Source organism: Leuciscus leuciscus, assembly GCF_965113295.1.
Source record: "Leuciscus leuciscus genome assembly, chromosome: 25".
NCBI lineage: Eukaryota > Metazoa > Chordata > Actinopteri > Cypriniformes > Leuciscidae > Leuciscus > Leuciscus leuciscus.
In genome coordinates this window covers 32,684,711-32,705,121 of record NC_138724.1, presented here as the reverse complement: position 1 = coordinate 32,705,121, position 20,411 = coordinate 32,684,711, and the positions used below count along the sequence as shown (strand labels likewise).

The window sequence follows — 20,411 nt, the reverse complement described above, 5'->3', positions numbered from 1 at the left end:
GTTGTGTAGTGTGAGGTCAGTTGTGTAGTGTGAGTGTAAGGTCAGTTGAGTAGTGTGAGTGAAATCAGTTGAGCAGTGTGAGGTCAGTTGTGTAGTGTGAGTGTGAGATCAGTTGTGTAGTGTGAGTGTAAGATCAGTTGTGTAGTGTGAGGTCAGTTGTGTAGTGTGAGTGTAAGGTCAGTTGTGCAGTTGTGTAGTGTGAGTGTAAGGTCAGTTGTGTAGTGTGAGTGTAAGGTCAGTTGTGTAGTGTGAGTGTAAGGTCAGTTGTGTAGTGTGAGGTCAGTTGTGTAGTGTGAGGTCAGCTGTGTAGTGTGAGGTCAGTTGTGTAGTGTGAGGTCAGTTGTGTAGTGTGAGTGTGAGGTCAGTTGTGTAGTGTGAGGTCAGTTGAGTAGTGTGAGGTCAGTTGTGTAGTGTGAGTGTAAGGTCAGTTGAGTAGTGTGAGTGAAATCAGTTGAGCAGTGTGAGGTCAGTTGTGTAGTGTGAGTGTGAGATCAGTTGTGTAGTGTGAGTGTGAGGTCAGTTGTGTAGTGTGAGGTCAGTTGTGTAGTGTGAGATCAGTTTTGTAGTGTGAGGTCATTTGTGTAGTGTGAGTGTGAAATCAGTTGAGTAGTGTGAGGTCAGTTGTGTAGTGTTAGGTCAGTTGTGTAGTGTGAGTGTAAGATCAGTTGTGTAGTGTGAGGTCAGTTGTGTAGTGTGAGGTCAGTTGTGTAGTGTGAGGTCAGTTGTGTAGTGTGAGTGTGAGGTCAGTTGTGTAGTGTGAGTGTGAGGTCAGTTGTGTAGTGTGAGGTCATTTGTGTAGTGTGAGTGTGAAATCAGTTGTGTAGTGTGAGGTCAGTTGTGTAGTGTTAGGTCAGCTGTGTAGTGTGTGTGTAAGGTCAGTTGTGTAGTGTGAGGTCAGTTGTGTAGTGTGAGGTCAGTTGTGTAGTGTGAGGTCAGTTGTGTAGTGTGAGTGTAAGGTCAGTTGAGTAGTGTGAGTGAAATCAGTTGAGCAGTGTGAGGTCAGTTGTGTAGTGTGAGTGTGAGATCAGTTGTGTAGTGTGAGTGTAAGATCAGTTGTGTAGTGTAAGGTCAGTTGTGTAGTGTGAGGTCAGTTGTGTAGTGTGAGGTCAGCTGTGTAGTGTGAGGTCAGTTGTGTAGTGTGAGTGTGAGTGTGAGGTCAGTTGTGTAGTGTGAGGTCAGTTGAGTAGTGTGAGGTCAGTTGTGCAGTGTGAGTGTAAGGTCAGTTGAGTAGTGTGAGTGAAATCAGTTGAGCAGTGTGAGGTCAGTTGTGTAGTGTGTGTGTGAGATCAGTTGTGTAGTGTGAGTGTGAGATCAGTTGTGTAGTGTGAGTGTGAGATCAGTTGTGTAGTGTGAGGTCAGTTGTGTAGTGTGAGTGTAAGGTCAGTTGTGTAGTGTGAGTGTAAGGTCAGTTGTGTAGTGTGAGTGTAAGGTCAGTTGTGTAGTGTGAGTGTAAGGTCAGTTGTGTAGTGTGAGTGTAAGGTCAGTTGTGTAGTGTGAGGTCAGTTGTGTAGTGTGAGGTCAGTTGTGTAGTGTGAGTGTGAGGTCAGTTGTGTAGTGTGAGGTCAGTTGTGCAGTGTGAGTGTAAGGTCAGTTGAGTAGTGTGAGTGAAATCAGTTGAGCAGTGTGAGGTCAGTTGTGTAGTGTGAGTGTGAGATCAGTTGTGTAGTGTGAGTGTGAGATCAGTTGTGTAGTGTGAGGTCAGTTGTGTAGTGTGAGGTCAGTTGTGTAGTGTGAGGTCAGTTGTGTAGTGTGAGATCAGTTTTGTAGTGTGAGGTCATTTGTGTAGTGTGAGTGTGAAATCAGTTGAGTAGTGTGAGGTCAGTTGTGTAGTGTTAGGTCAGTTGTGTAGTGTGAGTGTAAGATCAGTTGTGTAGTGTGAGGTCAGTTGTGTAGTGTGAGGTCAGTTGTGTAGTGTGAGGTCAGTTGTGTAGTGTGAGGTCAGTTGTGTAGTGTGAGGTCAGTTGTGTAGTGTGAGGTCAGTTGTGTAGTGTGAGGTCAGTTGTGTAGTGTGAGGTCATTTGTGTAGTGTGAGTGTGAAATCAGTTGAGTAGTGTGAGGTCAGTTGTGTAGTGTTAGGTCAGTTGTGTAGTGTGAGTGTAAGATCAGTTGTGTAGTGTGAGGTCAGTTGTGTAGTGTGAGGTCAGTTGTGTAGTGTGAGGTCAGTTGTGTAGTGTGAGGTCAGTTGTGTAGTGTGAGGTCAGTTGTGTAGTGTGAGTGTGAGGTCAGTTGTGTAGTGTGAGGTCAGTTGAGTAGTGTGAGGTCAGTTGTGTAGTGTGAGTGTAAGGTCAGTTGAGTAGTGTGAGTGAAATCAGTTGAGCAGTGTGAGGTCAGTTGTGTAGTGTGAGATCAGTTGTGTAGTGTGAGGTCAGTTGTGTAGTGTGAGTGTGAGATCAGTTGTGTAGTGTGAGGTCAGTTGTGTAGTGTGAGGTCAGTTGTGTAGTGTGAGGTCAGTTGAGTAGTGTGAGTGTGAGATAAGTTGTGTAGTGTGAGGTCAGTTGTGTAGTGTGAGTGTAAGGTCAGTTGAGTAGTGTAAGGTCAGTTGAGTAGTGTAAGGTCAGTTGTGTAGTGTGAGGTCAGTTGAGTAGTGTAAGGTCAGTTGAGTAGAGTGAGGTCAGTTGAGTAGTGTGAGTGTGAGGCCAGTTGTGTAGTGTGAGGTCAGTTGTGTAGTGTAAGGTCAGTTGAGTAGTGTGAGTGTGAAATCAGTTGAGTAGTGTGAGGTCAGTTGTGTAGTGTGAGGCCAGTTGTGTAGTGTGAGTGTGAGACCAGTTGTGTAGTGTGAGTGTGAGATCAGTTGTGTAGTGTGAGGTCAGTTGTGTTGTGTGAGTGCAAGGTCAGTTGTGTATAGTGTGAGATCAGTTGAGTAATGTGAGGTCAGTTGTGTAGTGTGAGTGTAAGGTCAGTTGTGTAGTGTAAGGTCAGTTGAGTAGTGTGAGTGAAATCAGTTGTGTAGTGTGAGGTCAGTGGTGTAGTGTGAGTGTAAGGTCAGTTGAGTAGTGTGAGGTCAGTTGTGTAGTGTGAGGTCAGTTGTGTAGTGTGAGGTCAGTTGTGTAGTGTGAGTGTAAGGTCAGTTGTGTAGTGTGAGGTCAGTTGAGTAGTGTGAGTGAAATCAGTTGAGTAGTGTGAGATCAGTTGTGTAGTGTGAGGTCAGTTGTGTAGTGTGAGGTCAGTTGTGTAGTGTGAGTGTGAGGTCAGTTGTGTAGTGTGAGGTCAGTTGTGTAGTGTGAGTGTAGGGTCAGTTGAGTAGTGTAGGGTCAGTTGAGTAGTGTAGGGTCAGTTGAGTAGTGTGAGGTCAGTTGTGTAGTGTGAGTGTGAGATCAGTTGTGTAGTGTGAGGTCAGTTGTGTAGTGTGAGTGTAAGGTCAGTTGTGTAGTGTGAGGTCAGTTGAGTAGTGTGTGAGGTCAGTTGTGTAGTGTGAGTGTGAGATCAGTTGTGTAGTGTGAGTGTAAGGTCAGTTGTATAGTGTAAGGTCAGTTGAGTAGTGTGAGTGAAATCAGTTGAGTAGTGTGAGGTCAGTTGTGTAGTGTGAGTGAAATCAGTTGAGTAGTGTGAGGTCAGTTGTGTAGTGTGAGTGTGAGATCAGTTGTGTAGTGTGAGTGTGAGGTCAGTTGTGTAGTGTGAGTGTGAGATCAGTTGTGTAGTGTGAGGTCAGTTGTGTAGTGTGAGATCAGTTGTGTAGTGTGAGTGTGAGGTCAGTTGTGTAGTGTGAGTGTAAGGTCAGTTGAGTAGTGTGAGGTCAGTTGTGTAGTGTGAGTGTGAGATCAGTTGTGTAGTGTGAGGTCAGTTGTGTAGTGTAAGGTCAGTTGTGTAGTGTAAGGTCAGTTGAGTAGTGTGAGTGTGAAATCAGTTGAGTAGTGTGAGGTCAGTTGTGTAGTGTGAGGCCAGTTGTGTAGTGTGAGGCCAGTTGTGTAGTGTGAGTGAAATCAGTTGAGTAGTGTGAGATCAGTTGTGTAGTGTGAGTGTGAGATCAGTTGTGTAGTGTGAGGTCAGTTGTGTAGTGTGAGTGTGAGATCAGTTGTGTAGTGTGAGGTCAGTTGTGTAGTGTGAGATCAGTTGTGTAGTGTGAGTGTGAGGTCAGTTGTGTAGTGTGAGTGTAAGGTCAGTTGTGTAGTGTGAGGTCAGTTGTGTAGTGTGAGGTCAGTTGTGTAGTGTGAGGTCAGTTGTGTAGTGTGAGGTCAGTTGTGTAGTGTAAGGTCAGTTGAGTAGTGTGAGTGTGAAATCAGTTGAGTAGTGTGAGGTCAGTTGTGTAGTGTGAGGCCAGTTGTGTAGTGTGAGGCCAGTTGTGTAGTGTGAGTGTGAGATCAGTTGTGTAGTGTGAGATCAGTTGTGTAGTGTGAGTGTGAGATCAGTTGTGAAGTGTGAGGTCAGTTGTGTTGTGTGAGTGCAAGGTCAGTTGTGTATAGTGTGAGATCAGTTGAGTAGTGTGAGGTCAGTTGTGTAGTGTGAGTGTAAGGTCAGTTGTGTAGTGTAAGGTCAGTTGAGTAGTGTGAGTGAAATCAGTTGTGTAGTGTGAGTGTGAGATCAGTTGTGTAGTGTGAGGTCAGTTGTGTAGTGTGAGTGTAAGGTCAGTTGTGTAGTGTGAGTGTAAGGTCAGTTGTGTAGTGTGAGGTCAGTTGAGTAGTGTGAGGTCAGTTGTGTAGTGTGAGGTCAGTTGTGTAGTGTGAGGTCAGTTGAGTAGTGTGAGGTCAGTTGTGTAGTGTGAGGTCAGTTGTGTAGTGTGAGGTCAGTTGTGTAGTGTGAGGTCAGTTGTGTAGTGTGAGTGTAAGGTCAGTTGTGTAGTGTAAGGTCAGTTGAGTAGTGTGAGTGAAATCAGTTGAGTAGTGTGAGGTCAGTTGTGTAGTGTGAGTGAAATCAGTTGAGTAGTGTGAGATCAGTTGTGTAGTGTGAGTGTAAGGTCAGTTGTGTAGTGTGAGTGTAAGGTCAGTTGTGTAGTGTAAGGTCAGTTGAGTAGTGTGAGTGAAATCAGTTGAGTAGTGTGAGGTCAGTTGTGTAGTGTGAGTGAAATCAGTTGAGTAGTGTGAGGTCAGTTGTGTAGTGTGAGTGTAAGGTCAGTTGTGTAGTGTAAGGTCAGTTGAGTAGTGTGAGTGAAATCAGTTGAGTAGTGTGAGGTCAGTTGAGTAGTGTGAGTGAAATCAGTTGAGTAGTGTGAGATCAGTTGTGTAGTGTGAGGTCAGTTGTGTAGTGTGAGTGTGAGATCAGTTGTGTAGTGTGAGGTCAGTTGTGTAGTGTGAGGTCAGTTGTGTAGTGTGAGTGTAAGGTCAGTTGAGTAGTGTGAGGTCAGTTGTGTAGTGTGAGTGTGAGATCAGTTGTGTAGTGTGAGGTCAGTTGTGTAGTGTGAGTGTAAGGTCAGTTGTGTAGTGTGAGTGTAAGGTCAGTTGTGTAGTGTGAGGTCAGTTGAGTAGTGTGTGAGGTCAGTTGTGTAGTGTGAGTGTGAGATCAGTTGTGTAGTGTGTGTGAGTGTGAGATCAGTTGTGTAGTGTGAGATCAGTTGTGTATTGTGAGTGTGAGGTCAGTTGTGTAGTGTGAGTGTAAGGTCAGTTGAGTAGTGTGAGTGAAATCCGTTTAGCAGTGTGAGGTCAGTTGTGTAGTGTGAGTGTGAGATCAGTTGTGTAGTGTGAGTGTGAGATCAGTTGTGTAGTGTGAGGTCAGTTGTGTAGTGTGAGTGTAAGGTCAGTTGTGTAGTGTGAGTGTAAGGTCAGTTGTGTAGTGTGAGGTCAGTTGAGTAGTGTGAGGTCAGTTGTGTAGTGTGAGGTCAGTTGTGTAGTGTGAGGTCAGTTGTGTAGTGTGAGTGTAAGGTCAGTTGTGTAGTGTAAGGTCAGTTGTGTAGTGTGAGGTCAGTTGAGTAGTGTGAGGTCAGTTGTGTAGTGTGAGGTCAGTTGTGTAGTATGAGGTCAGTTGTGTAGTGTGAGTGTAAGGTCAGTTGTGTAGTGTAAGGTCAGTTGAGTAGTGTGAGTGAAATCAGTTGAGTAGTGTGAGGTCAGTTGTGTAGTGTGAGTGAAATCAGTTGAGTAGTGTGAGATCAGTTGTGTAGTGTGAGTGTAAGGTCAGTTGTGTAGTGTGAGTGTAAGGTCAGTTGTGTAGTGTAAGGTCAGTTGAGTAGTGTGAGTGAAATCAGTTGAGTAGTGTGAGGTCAGTTGTGTAGTGTGAGTGAAATCAGTTGAGTAGTGTGAGGTCAGTTGTGTAGTGTGAGTGTAAGGTCAGTTGTGTAGTGTAAGGTCAGTTGAGTAGTGTGAGTGAAATCAGTTGAGTAGTGTGAGGTCAGTTGAGTAGTGTGAGTGAAATCAGTTGAGTAGTGTGAGATCAGTTGTGTAGTGTGAGGTCAGTTGTGTAGTGTGAGTGTGAGATCAGTTGTGTAGTGTGAGGTCAGTTGTGTAGTGTGAGGTCAGTTGTGTAGTGTGAGTGTAAGGTCAGTTGAGTAGTGTGAGGTCAGTTGTGTAGTGTGAGTGTGAGATCAGTTGTGTAGTGTGAGTGTAAGGTCAGTTGTGTAGTGTGAGTGTAAGGTCAGTTGTGTAGTGTGAGGTCAGTTGAGTAGTGTGTGAGGTCAGTTGTGTAGTGTGAGTGTGAGATCAGTTGTGTAGTGTGTGAGTGTGAGATCAGTTGTGTAGTGTGAGATCAGTTGTGTATTGTGAGTGTGAGGTCAGTTGTGTAGTGTGAGTGTAAGGTCAGTTGAGTAGTGTGAGTGAAATCCGTTTAGCAGTGTGAGGTCAGTTGTGTAGTGTGAGTGTGAGATCAGTTGTGTAGTGTGAGTGTGAGATCAGTTGTGTAGTGTGAGGTAAGTTGTGTAGTGTGAGGTCAGTTGTGTAGTGTGAGTGTGAGGTCAGTTGTGTAGTGTGAGTGTGAGATCAGTTGTGTAGTGTGAGTGTGAGATCAGTTGTGTAGTGTGAGTGTGAGATCAGTTGTGTAGTGTGAGGTCAGTTGTGTAGTGTGAGTGTGAGATCAGTTGTGTAGTGTGAGGTCAGTTGTGTAGTGTGAGGTCAGTTGTGTAGTGTGTGGTCAGTTGTGTAGTGCGAGTGTGAGATCAGTTGTGTAGTGCGAGTGTGAGATCAGTTGTGTAGTGTGAGTGTGAGATCAGTTGTGTAGTGTGAGATCAGTTGTGTAGTGTGAGGTCACTTGTGTAGTGTGAGTGTGAGGTCAGTTGTGTAGTGTGAGTGTAAGGTCAGTTGTGTAGTGTGAGTGTAAGGTCAGTTGTGTAGTGTGAGGTCAGTTGAGTAGTGTGAGGTCAGTTGTGTAGTGTGAGGTCAGTTGTGTAGTGTGAGGTCAGTTGTGTAGTGTGAGTGTAAGGTCAGTTGTGTAGTGTAAGGTCAGTTGTGTAGTGTGAGGTCAGTTGAGTAGTGTGAGGTCAGTTGTGTAGTGTGAGGTCAGTTGTGTAGTGTGAGGTCAGTTGTGTAGTGTGAGTGTAAGGTCAGTTGTGTAGTGTAAGGTCAGTTGAGTAGTGTGAGTGAAATCAGTTGAGTAGTGTGAGGTCAGTTGTGTAGTGTGAGTGAAATCAGTTGAGTAGTGTGAGATCAGTTGTGTAGTGTGAGTGTAAGGTCAGTTGTGTAGTGTGAGTGTAAGGTCAGTTGTGTAGTGTAAGGTCAGTTGAGTAGTGTGAGTGAAATCAGTTGAGTAGTGTGAGGTCAGTTGTGTAGTGTGAGTGAAATCAGTTGAGTAGTGTGAGGTCAGTTGTGTAGTGTGAGTGTAAGGTCAGTTGTGTAGTGTAAGGTCAGTTGAGTAGTGTGAGTGAAATCAGTTGAGTAGTGTGAGGTCAGTTGAGTAGTGTGAGTGAAATCAGTTGAGTAGTGTGAGATCAGTTGTGTAGTGTGAGGTCAGTTGTGTAGTGTGAGTGTGAGATCAGTTGTGTAGTGTGAGGTCAGTTGTGTAGTGTGAGGTCAGTTGTGTAGTGTGAGTGTAAGGTCAGTTGAGTAGTGTGAGGTCAGTTGTGTAGTGTGAGTGTGAGATCAGTTGTGTAGTGTGAGGTCAGTTGTGTAGTGTGAGTGTAAGGTCAGTTGTGTAGTGTGAGTGTAAGGTCAGTTGTGTAGTGTGAGGTCAGTTGAGTAGTGTGTGAGGTCAGTTGTGTAGTGTGAGTGTGAGATCAGTTGTGTAGTGTGTGTGAGTGTGAGATCAGTTGTGTAGTGTGAGATCAGTTGTGTATTGTGAGTGTGAGGTCAGTTGTGTAGTGTGAGTGTAAGGTCAGTTGAGTAGTGTGAGTGAAATCCGTTTAGCAGTGTGAGGTCAGTTGTGTAGTGTGAGTGTGAGATCAGTTGTGTAGTGTGAGCGTGAGATCAGTTGTGTAGTGTGAGATCAGTTGTGTAGTGTGAGGTAAGTTGTGTAGTGTGAGGTCAGTTGTGTAGTGTGAGTGTGAGGTCAGTTGTGTAGTGTGAGTGTGAGATCAGTTGTGTAGTGTGAGGTCAGTTGTGTAGTGTGAGTGTGAGATCAGTTGTGTAGTGTGAGGTCAGTTGTGTAGTGTGAGTGTGAGATCAGTTGTGTAGTGTGAGGTCAGTTGTGTAGTGTGAGGTCAGTTGTGTAGTGTGTGGTCAGTTGTGTAGTGCGAGTGTGAGATCAGTTGTGTAGTGCGAGTGTGAGATCAGTTGTGTAGTGTGAGTGTGAGATCAGTTGTGTAGTGTGAGGTCACTTGTGTAGTGTGAGTGTGAGGTCAGTTGTGTAGTGTGAGTGTGAGATCAGTTGTGTAGTGTGAGTGTGAGATCAGTTGTGTAGTGTGAGTGTGAGATCAGTTGTGTAGTGTGAGTGTGAGGTTAGTTGTGTAGTGTGAGTGTGAGGTCAGTTGTGTAGTGTGAGGTCAGTTGTGTAGTGCGAGTGTGAGGTCAGTTGTGTAGTGTGAGGTCAGTTGTGTAGTGCGAGTGTGAGATCAGTTGTGTAGTGTGAGGTCAGTTGTGTAGTGCGAGTGTGAGATCAGTTGTGTAGTGTGAGTGTGAGATCAGTTGTGTAGTGCGAGTGTGAGATCAGTTGTGTAGTGTGAGTGTGAGATCAGTTGTGTAGTGTGAGGTCAGTTGTGTAGTGTGAGGTCAGTTGTGTAGTGTGAGGTCAGTTGTGTAGTGTGAAGTCAGTTGAGTAGTGTGAGGTCAGTTGAGTAGTGTGAGGTCAGTTGTGTAGTGTGAGGTCAGTTGAATAGTGTGAGTGTGAGGCCAGTTGTGTAGTGTGAGGTCAGTTGAGTAGTGTGAGTGTGAGATCGAGATCAGTTGTGTAGTGTGAGGTCAGTTGAGTAGTGTGAGTGTGAGTGTGAGATCAGTTGTGTAGTGTGAGGTCAGTTGTGTAGTGTGAGTGTGAGGTCAGTTGAGTAGTGTGAGGTCAGTTGTGTAGTGTGAGGTCAGTTGTGTAGTGGTCAGTTGTGTAGTGTGAGGTCAGTTGTGTAGTGTGAGGTCAGTTGAGTAGTGTGAGTGTGAAATCAGTTGAGTAGTGTGAGGTCAGTTGTGTAGTGTGAGGCCAGTTGTGTAGTGTGAGTGTGAGATCAGTTGTGTAGTGTGAGTGTGAGATCAGTTGTGTAGTGTGAGTGTGAGATCAGTTGTGTAGTGTGAGTGTGAGATCAGTTGTGTAGTGTGAGGTCAGTTGAGTAGTGTGAGGTCAGTTGTGTAGTGTGAGTGTAAGGTCAGTTGAGTAGTGTAAGGTCAGTTGAGTAGTATGAGTGAAATCAGTTGAGTAGTGTGAGGTCAGTTGTGTAGTGTGAGTGTGAGATCAGTTGTGTAGTGTGAGATCAGTTGTGTAGTGTGAGATCAGTGTGAGATCAGTTGTGTAGTGTGAGATCAGTTGTGTAGTGTGAGATCAGTTGTGTAGTGTGAGTGTGAGGTCAGTTGTGTAGTGTGAGTGTAAGGTCAGTTGAGTAGTGTGAGGTCAGTTGTGTAGTGTGAGTGTGAGATCAGTTGTGTAGTGTGAGGTCAGTTGTGTAGTGTGAGTGTAAGGTCAGTTGTGTAGTGTGAGTGTAAGGTCAGTTGTGTAGTGTGAGTGTGAGATCAGTTGTGTAGTGTGAGATCAGTTGTGTAGTGTGAGTGTGAGATCAGTTGTGTAGTGTGAGGTCAGTTGTGTAGTGTGAGTGTGAGATCAGTTGTGTAGTGTGAGGTCAGTTGTGTAGTGTGAGGTCAGTTGTGTAGTGTGTGGTCAGTTGTGTAGTGCGAGTGTGAGATCAGTTGTGTAGTGCGAGTGTGAGATCAGTTGTGTAGTGTGAGTGTGAGATCAGTTGTGTAGTGTGAGATCAGTTGTGTAGTGTGAGGTCACTTGTGTAGTGTGAGTGTGAGGTCAGTTGTGTAGTGTGAGTGTAAGGTCAGTTGTGTAGTGTGAGTGTAAGGTCAGTTGTGTAGTGTGAGGTCAGTTGAGTAGTGTGAGGTCAGTTGTGTAGTGTGAGGTCAGTTGTGTAGTGTGAGGTCAGTTGTGTAGTGTGAGTGTAAGGTCAGTTGTGTAGTGTAAGGTCAGTTGTGTAGTGTGAGGTCAGTTGAGTAGTGTGAGGTCAGTTGTGTAGTGTGAGGTCAGTTGTGTAGTGTGAGGTCAGTTGTGTAGTGTGAGTGTAAGGTCAGTTGTGTAGTGTAAGGTCAGTTGAGTAGTGTGAGTGAAATCAGTTGAGTAGTGTGAGGTCAGTTGTGTAGTGTGAGTGAAATCAGTTGAGTAGTGTGAGATCAGTTGTGTAGTGTGAGTGTAAGGTCAGTTGTGTAGTGTGAGTGTAAGGTCAGTTGTGTAGTGTAAGGTCAGTTGAGTAGTGTGAGTGAAATCAGTTGAGTAGTGTGAGGTCAGTTGTGTAGTGTGAGTGAAATCAGTTGAGTAGTGTGAGGTCAGTTGTGTAGTGTGAGTGTAAGGTCAGTTGTGTAGTGTAAGGTCAGTTGAGTAGTGTGAGTGAAATCAGTTGAGTAGTGTGAGGTCAGTTGAGTAGTGTGAGTGAAATCAGTTGAGTAGTGTGAGATCAGTTGTGTAGTGTGAGGTCAGTTGTGTAGTGTGAGTGTGAGATCAGTTGTGTAGTGTGAGGTCAGTTGTGTAGTGTGAGGTCAGTTGTGTAGTGTGAGTGTAAGGTCAGTTGAGTAGTGTGAGGTCAGTTGTGTAGTGTGAGTGTGAGATCAGTTGTGTAGTGTGAGGTCAGTTGTGTAGTGTGAGTGTAAGGTCAGTTGTGTAGTGTGAGTGTAAGGTCAGTTGTGTAGTGTGAGGTCAGTTGAGTAGTGTGTGAGGTCAGTTGTGTAGTGTGAGTGTGAGATCAGTTGTGTAGTGTGTGTGAGTGTGAGATCAGTTGTGTAGTGTGAGATCAGTTGTGTATTGTGAGTGTGAGGTCAGTTGTGTAGTGTGAGTGTAAGGTCAGTTGAGTAGTGTGAGTGAAATCCGTTTAGCAGTGTGAGGTCAGTTGTGTAGTGTGAGTGTGAGATCAGTTGTGTAGTGTGAGCGTGAGATCAGTTGTGTAGTGTGAGATCAGTTGTGTAGTGTGAGGTAAGTTGTGTAGTGTGAGGTCAGTTGTGTAGTGTGAGTGTGAGGTCAGTTGTGTAGTGTGAGTGTGAGATCAGTTGTGTAGTGTGAGGTCAGTTGTGTAGTGTGAGTGTGAGATCAGTTGTGTAGTGTGAGGTCAGTTGTGTAGTGTGAGTGTGAGATCAGTTGTGTAGTGTGAGGTCAGTTGTGTAGTGTGAGGTCAGTTGTGTAGTGTGTGGTCAGTTGTGTAGTGCGAGTGTGAGATCAGTTGTGTAGTGCGAGTGTGAGATCAGTTGTGTAGTGTGAGTGTGAGATCAGTTGTGTAGTGTGAGGTCACTTGTGTAGTGTGAGTGTGAGGTCAGTTGTGTAGTGTGAGTGTGAGATCAGTTGTGTAGTGTGAGTGTGAGATCAGTTGTGTAGTGTGAGTGTGAGATCAGTTGTGTAGTGTGAGTGTGAGGTTAGTTGTGTAGTGTGAGTGTGAGGTCAGTTGTGTAGTGTGAGGTCAGTTGTGTAGTGCGAGTGTGAGGTCAGTTGTGTAGTGTGAGGTCAGTTGTGTAGTGCGAGTGTGAGATCAGTTGTGTAGTGTGAGGTCAGTTGTGTAGTGCGAGTGTGAGATCAGTTGTGTAGTGTGAGTGTGAGATCAGTTGTGTAGTGCGAGTGTGAGATCAGTTGTGTAGTGTGAGTGTGAGATCAGTTGTGTAGTGTGAGGTCAGTTGTGTAGTGTGAGGTCAGTTGTGTAGTGTGAGGTCAGTTGTGTAGTGTGAAGTCAGTTGAGTAGTGTGAGGTCAGTTGAGTAGTGTGAGGTCAGTTGTGTAGTGTGAGGTCAGTTGAATAGTGTGAGTGTGAGGCCAGTTGTGTAGTGTGAGGTCAGTTGAGTAGTGTGAGTGTGAGATCGAGATCAGTTGTGTAGTGTGAGGTCAGTTGAGTAGTGTGAGTGTGAGTGTGAGATCAGTTGTGTAGTGTGAGGTCAGTTGTGTAGTGTGAGTGTGAGGTCAGTTGAGTAGTGTGAGGTCAGTTGTGTAGTGTGAGGTCAGTTGTGTAGTGGTCAGTTGTGTAGTGTGAGGTCAGTTGTGTAGTGTGAGGTCAGTTGAGTAGTGTGAGTGTGAAATCAGTTGAGTAGTGTGAGGTCAGTTGTGTAGTGTGAGGCCAGTTGTGTAGTGTGAGTGTGAGATCAGTTGTGTAGTGTGAGTGTGAGATCAGTTGTGTAGTGTGAGTGTGAGATCAGTTGTGTAGTGTGAGTGTGAGATCAGTTGTGTAGTGTGAGGTCAGTTGAGTAGTGTGAGGTCAGTTGTGTAGTGTGAGTGTAAGGTCAGTTGAGTAGTGTAAGGTCAGTTGAGTAGTATGAGTGAAATCAGTTGAGTAGTGTGAGGTCAGTTGTGTAGTGTGAGTGTGAGATCAGTTGTGTAGTGTGAGATCAGTTGTGTAGTGTGAGATCAGTGTGAGATCAGTTGTGTAGTGTGAGATCAGTTGTGTAGTGTGAGATCAGTTGTGTAGTGTGAGTGTGAGGTCAGTTGTGTAGTGTGAGTGTAAGGTCAGTTGAGTAGTGTGAGGTCAGTTGTGTAGTGTGAGTGTGAGATCAGTTGTGTAGTGTGAGGTCAGTTGTGTAGTGTGAGTGTAAGGTCAGTTGTGTAGTGTGAGTGTAAGGTCAGTTGTGTAGTGTGAGTGAAATCAGTTGAGTAGTGTGAGGTCAGTTGTGTAGTGTGAGTGTGAGATCAGTTGTGTAGTGTGAGTGTGAGGTCAGTTGTGTAGTGTGAGTGTGAGATCAGTTGTGTAGTGTGAGGTCAGTTGTGTAGTGTGAGATCAGTTGTGTAGTGTGAGATCAGTTGTGTAGTGTGAGATCAGTTGTGTAGTGTGTGTGAGTTTGAGATCAGTTGTGTAGCGTGAGTGTGAGATCAGTTGTGTAGTGTGAGTGTGAGATCAGTTGTGTAGTGTGAGTGTGAGATCAGTTGTGTAGTGTGAGATCAGTTGTGTAGTGTGAGTGTGAGGTCAGTTGTGTAGTGTGAGGTCAGTTGTGTAGTGTGAGTGTAAGGTCAGTTGAGTAGTGTGAGTGAAATCAGTTGAGCAGTGTGAGGTCAGTTGTGTAGTGTGAGTGTGAGATCAGTTGTGTAGTGTGAATGTGAGATCAGTTGTGTAGTGTGAGGTCAGTTGTGTAGTGTGAGTGTGAGATCAGTTGTGTAGTGTGAGGTCAGTTGTGTAGTGTGAGTGTAAGGTCAGTTGAGTAGTGTGAGTGAAATCAGTTGAGCAGTGTGAAATCAGTTGTGTAGTGTGAGTGTGAGATCAGTTGTGTAGTGTGAATGTGAGATCAGTTGTGTAGTGTGAGGTCAGTTGTGTAGTGTGAGTGTGAGATCAGTTGTGTAGTGTGAGGTCAGTTGTGTAGTGTGAGTGTGAGATCAGTTGTGTAGTGTGAATGTGAGATCAGTTGTGTAGTGTGAGGTCAGTTGTGTAGTGTGAGTGTGAGATCAGTTGTGTAGTGTGAGGTCAGTTGTGTAGTGTGAGTGTGAGATCAGTTGTGTAGTGTGAGGTCAGTTGTGTAGTGTGTGGTCAGTTGTGTAGTGTGAGGTCAGTTGTGTAGTGCGAGTGTGAGATCAGTTGTGTAGTGTGAGTGTGAGATCAGTTGTGTAGTGTGAGGTCAGTTGTGTAGTGTGAGTGTGAGATCAGTTGTGTAGTGTGAAATCAGTTGTGTAGTGTGAGTGTGAGATCAGTTGTGTAGTGTGAGGTCAGTTGTGTAGTGTGAGGTCAGTTGAGTAGTGTGAGGTCAGTTGAGTAGTGTGAGTGTGAGATCAGTTGTGTAGTGTGAGGTCAGTTGTGTAGTGTGAGTGTAAGGTCAGTTGAGTAGTGTAAGGTCAGTTGAGTAGTGTAAGGTCAGTTGAGTAGTGTAAGGTCAGTTGAGTAGTGTGAGTGTGAAATCAGTTGAGTAGTGTGAGGTCAGTTGAGTAGTGTGAGTGTGAGGCCAGTTGTGTAGTGTGAGGTCAGTTGTGTAGTGTAAGGTCAGTTGAGTAGTGTGAAATCAGTTGAGTAGTGTGAGTGTGAGATCAGTTGTGTAGTGTGAGGTCAGTTGTGTAGTGTGAGATCAGTTGTGTAGTGTGAGGTCAGTTGTGTAGTGTGAGGTCAGTTGTGTAGTGTGAGTGTAAGGTCAGTTGAGTAGTGTGAGGTCAGTTGTGTAGTGTGAGTGTGAGATCAGTTGTGTAGTGTGAGGTCAGTTGTGTAGTGTGAGGTCAGTTGAGTAGTGTGTGAGGTCAGTTGTGTAGTGTGAGTGTGAGATCAGTTGTGTAGTGTGTGTGAGTGTGAGATCAGTTGAGTAGTGTGAGTGTGAGATCAGTTGAGTAGTGTGAGTGTGAGATCAGTTGTGTAGTGTGAGATCAGTTGTGTAGTGTGAGGTCAGTTGTGTAGTGTGAGGTCAGTTGTGTAGTGTGAGGTCAGTTGTGTAGTGTGAGTGTAAGGTCAGTTGTGTAGTGTGAGGTCAGTTGAGTAGTGTGAGGTCAGTTGTGTAGTGTGAGGTCAGTTGTGTAGTGTGTGGTCAGTTGTGTAGTGTGAGTGTGAGATCAGTTGTGTAGTGTGAGGTCAGTTGTGTAGTATGAGTGTGAGATCAGTTGTGTAGTGTGAGGTCAGTTGTGTAGTGTGAGTGTGAGATCAGTTGTGTAGTGTGAGGTCAGTTGTGTAGTGTGAGTGTAAGGTCAGTTGAGTAGTGTGAGTTCAATTGTGTAGAGTGAGGTCAGTTGTGTAGTGTTTGGTCAGTTGTGTAGTGTGAGTGTGAGATCAGTTGTGTAGTGTGAGGTCAGTTGTGTAGTGTGAGGGTGTTCGCTCACCAGTCCGAACGCTGTGACGATGTTGTTCTTGCCGTATTTGACGAGGCCTCGCAGGAACTGGCCCTCGACGCAGCGCTTGACCGGCAGCTTCTTCAGGGCCGCCTCGGGGTCGTGTGTGAGAGCCCACTCCTGCCGGCACTTCACCAGATAACCCTTCTCCGCTGCAGAGAGAGAGAGAGAGAGAGAGAGAGAGAGAGAGAGAGAGTGAGTGTGAGTGTGAGTGTGTGTGTGAGAGAGACTCTGACCTCCAGAACGAGGCTTCAGGATCAGATCCTGTGTGTGTGTGTGTGTGTGTGTGTGTGTGTGTGACTCTGACCTCCAGGACGAGGCTTCAGGATCAGATCCTGTGTGTGTGTGTGTGTGTGTGTGTGTGAGTGAGTGAGAGAGAGAGACTCTGACCTCCAGGACGAGGCTTCAGGATCAGATCCTGTGTGTGTGTGTGTGTGTGTGTGTGTGTGTGTGTGTGTGACTCTGACCTCCAGGACGAGGCTTCAGGATCAGATCCATCACTTCCTTCCAGTTGTTCTGCAGTATAGCCCTATACAACAGAGCCAACAGTGAGATTCAGTGTGTTTGAGTGTATGTGTGTGTGTGTGTGTGTGAGTGTGTGAGTGTGTGTGTGGGTTCACCTGCCGACCCGGTGTGTGGGAACAGCTGTGGTCCCAAAACGCTGCATGCCGTAGTAATTAATGAAGCCGGTTTCTCTGAGTGATGTCATTGCCTGCTCGACCTGCTCCAGAGAGCCGGAGATATTCCTGTGGAGGAGAGAGAGTTCACACACTCGTACTTCACACACTCGCACCTCACACACTCGCACCTCACACACTCGTACCTCACACACACTCGTACCTCACACACACACACTCACACTCTCGTACCTCACACACTCGCACCTCACACGTTACACGTACCTCACACACTCGTACCTCACACGTTACATGTACCTCGCACACTCGTACCTCACACGTTACACGTACCTCACACACTCGTACCTCACACGTTACATGTACCTCGCACACTCGCACCTCCCACACTCACACTTCATACCTCACACACTCGTACACTCAATCATACTAATACTTCACACACTCATGCCTCGCACTTCACACACTCATACCTTGCACACTCACACTTCGCACACTCACACTTCGCACACTCATACCTCGCACACTCATACCTCGCACACTCATACCTCGCACACTCACACTTCACACTCATACCTTGCACACTCACACTCACCACGTACCTCACACACTCGTACCTCATACGTTACACGTACCTCACACACTCGTACCTCGCTCACTCGTACCTCGCTCACTCGTACCTCGCTCACTCGTACCTCGCTCACTCGTACCTCGCTCACTCGTACTCATACCTCACACACTCGTACTCATACCTCACACACTCGTACTCATACCTCACACACTCGTACTTCACACACTCGCACCTCACACACTCGTACCTCCCACACTCACACTTCATACCTCACACACTCGTACACTCAATCATACTAATACTTCACACACTCGTACCTCGCACACATACCTCGCACTTCACACACTCATACCTTGCACACTCACACTTCACACACTCATACCTCGCACTCACACACTCACCTCGCACACTCGTATTTCACACACTCATACCTCGTACACTCATACTTCGCACACTCATACCTCGCACTTCACACACTCGTACCTCGCACTCACACACTCATACCTCGCACTTCACACACTCGCACCCCACACACGTTACACGTACCTCACACACTCATACCTCGCACACTCACACTTCACACACTCATACCTCGCACACTCATACTACACACTCGCACACTCGTACTTCACACACTCACATTCATACCTCGCACACTCACACTTCACACACTCATACCTCGCACACTCGTATTTCACACTCGTACCTCGCACACTCAAACATACTAACACTTCACACACTCATACCTCGCACTTCACACACTCGCACCCCACACACGTTACACGTACCACACACACTTCACACACTCGTACTTCACACTCGCACTCATACCTCGCACAGGTTACACATACCTCGCACTTCACACACGTTACACGTACCTCACACACTCATACCTCGCACTCACACTTCACACACTCATACCTCGCACACTTGTACTTCACACTCGCACTCATACCTCGCACACTTGTACTCATACCTCGCACACTCGTACCTCACACATAGACATGTGCCGGTATTCGGTAATGCGATAAATCGCGGTAATGAATATGCACGATATTGTTATCGCGGGCACTTCAAAATACCGTGAAAAATAATAGATCCGAAATTAGATTTTTAGAACGCGCATTATAGCTTATTTTCCATCAGCCGCTTAAACAAACACTGCGTATATGCTGCGCGAAACACGTGCGCACTCTGATGTAAACAATCGCCACGTGTATAAGCATGCGGCCGGTGCGCACTTCTAGTCTAATGTAAACAGTCCTCACATAGGGAAGCAGCATGGTGGAAGGAGGAACGCCGCCGCCTACAGTCTATGGCCGCCGCCGATCTATTCGGATCCATCCCGCTTCTAAAAGCAGAGCTGCCAACTCGACTCATTCAGCGCGAGACTCTTCACACGCGACACATCAGTTTTCTCACGCAGAGAAAAATCGCGGAGCAAAGAGGACACGAAGACCGTCAAACAAGACAGAGCAGGTTACTTTTGATATGAAACAGGAGAACAATTGTGTCACAGAACGTTACATTTAAACCATTTAATGACCAGCAGCATGTTAGATGACTAAAACAAATAGATAAAGAGGAGTATTTTGCTGAATATGTGCACTGCACTTTTTTACATATTTATTATATTTTTACTTGTCTTTTGGCCTACATAATTGTTATTATAATGAAAACCACATTATATTTGATTTAATTAGTTATTTGTAACCTTTAATAATACCAGCTGATAGGGCTCTATATGGTTTCATAGCATTATGTGAGATATTTTTTTTCATGAGAAAAAAATACCATGTGGGCTATCTACTGTAGCCTTCCTAATATTTATCCAAAATTAGTCAATATTGAATCAAGATTGAAATCAAATCCCAAGTATTGAATTGAAATCGTTAAATTTGTGTTAAGCAATACAAACAGTAGCCTACCAGTCATTGTACCATGTAATCATTGTAACATGTTGTCACTAAACTTAATAAAATTCAGTTTAGTTACCAAATGTTTTGACAATCACAATTACACCTTGTGATGCAAGTTTTATTTAATTTTTTACACCCCCCCCAAATCCATCTGTTTCTCATGTGCAATTAAAATATCGTGATAATACCGTATACCGTGATAAAAGATCACTCAATTAATCGCAGCATGAAAATGTGATACCGGCACATGCCTACTCACACACTCACCCTCGTACTTCACACTCGCACTCAAACCTCGCACACTCGCACTCATATCTCGCACACTCGTACCTCACACACTCATACTTCACACTCGCACTCATATCTCACACCCTCGTACTTCACACTCACATTCATACCTCACACACTCGTACTTCACACACTTGTACCGCGCACACTCACACTTCGCACACTTGTACTTCACACTCATACCTCACACTTCATAAATGAACAAATGAACTCATACCTCACATTCATAAATGAAGATGACTTGACACTCATACTTCACACACTGGCACCTCACACACGTCGCACCTCGCACACTCACACTCTTACCTCACACTTTACACTCGCACACGTTACACATACCTCACACATTCATACCTCGCACACTGGTACTTCACACTCACACTCGTACCTCGCACCTCACATACTTGCTCGCACTTCACACACTCGCACGTACCTCACACACTCGTACCTCACTCGCACGTACCTCACACTTGCACCTCACACACTCGTACCTCACACTCACACATTCTTACTTCACACTCATTCCTCGCACACTCGTACTTCACACTCACACCTCACGCATTCACACTTCACACACTCGTACCTCACACTCGCACGTACCTCACACACTCGTACCTCACACACTCGTAACATTCTTACTTCACACTCACACTCATTCCTCGCACACTCATACTTCACACTCACACATTCACACTTCACACACTCATATCTCGGCACACTCACACTCGTACCTCACACACTCGTACCTCACACTTGCACTTCACACACTCGCTCGCACTTCACACACTCGCACGTACCTCACACATTCTTACTTCACACTCACACTCACACCTTGCACACTCGTACTTCACACTCACACCTCATGCATTCGCACTTCACACACTCGTACCTCACACACTCGCACGTACCTCACACACTCACACATTCTTACTTCACACTCACACCTTGCACACTCGTACTTCACACTCACACCTCATGCATTCGCACTTCACACACTCGTACCTCACACACTCACACATTCTTACTTCACACTCACACTCATACCTTGCACACTCGTACTTCACGCATTCTCACTTCACACACTCATACCTCGCACACTCACACTCGCACTTTACACACTCGCAACTCAAACTCACACTCGTACTTCGCACACTCGCACCTCACACACTTGTACTTCACACACTCGTATCATATTTATTTTGCCATGTCGTCTAATTTGTCCTGCCATTCATGCTTAAGGCATTATAACCGGCCCTTAATCTGCACGTTTACACACACCAGCCGACATTTGGTTTCACACGCGACAACAGAGACCAGTTCTAACGCAATGATGAAGATCCAGCAGAGCCTGAAACTGTTCTGTGGTTGAGCACAGACGAGCACTGAACACTATTAACCAGAACATGTCACCACTGTCTTATAAAGACCTCAGGAACTGTGGACACTTGTGGAGAAGTTAAACATGATGATGAGATGATCAGTGTAACTCCACAACAACTACAGAAATGTCTCCACTAACATTCAGAAGCTCTTCCTGAGTCTCTCCGTAAGGCTGCACTCGCTACTGGTTATTCTGGGATTCTGGATGAGTGAGATTGGCCTGTTCTGTTATTGCCTGAGTTTCAGAAGCTTGTGTAAAGGCTCCACCCTCTTCTGAATGGAGGCGGAGCTAAAGCTCTTTTGCATTTAAAGGGACACACACAAAGAGCAAATTTGACAAGCTATAATAAATGATCTGGCATTTTGAGCGGAAATTTCACAGACACATTTTGGGGACACCATAGATTTATATCACATCTGGTGAAAAGGGGTATAC

At 45.5% G+C, this 20,411-nt stretch overlaps 1 protein-coding gene across 1 annotated transcript in view; it reads right to left on the bottom strand.

Annotated features, from left to right (window-relative positions):
• The window catches only part of pus7 (pseudouridine synthase 7), a 56,585-nt gene that overhangs the window by 14,711 nt on the left and 21,463 nt on the right, over positions 1–20,411 (bottom strand). The window contains exons 9-11 of the mRNA XM_082160367.1: positions 15,803–15,928; positions 15,650–15,711; positions 15,174–15,334 (exon numbers count right to left, since the gene is read on the bottom strand). Of these exons, the coding sequence (XP_082016493.1) occupies positions 15,174–15,334; positions 15,650–15,711; positions 15,803–15,928 (349 nt within the window). The remainder of the gene's footprint in view (positions 1–15,173; positions 15,335–15,649; positions 15,712–15,802; positions 15,929–20,411) is intronic.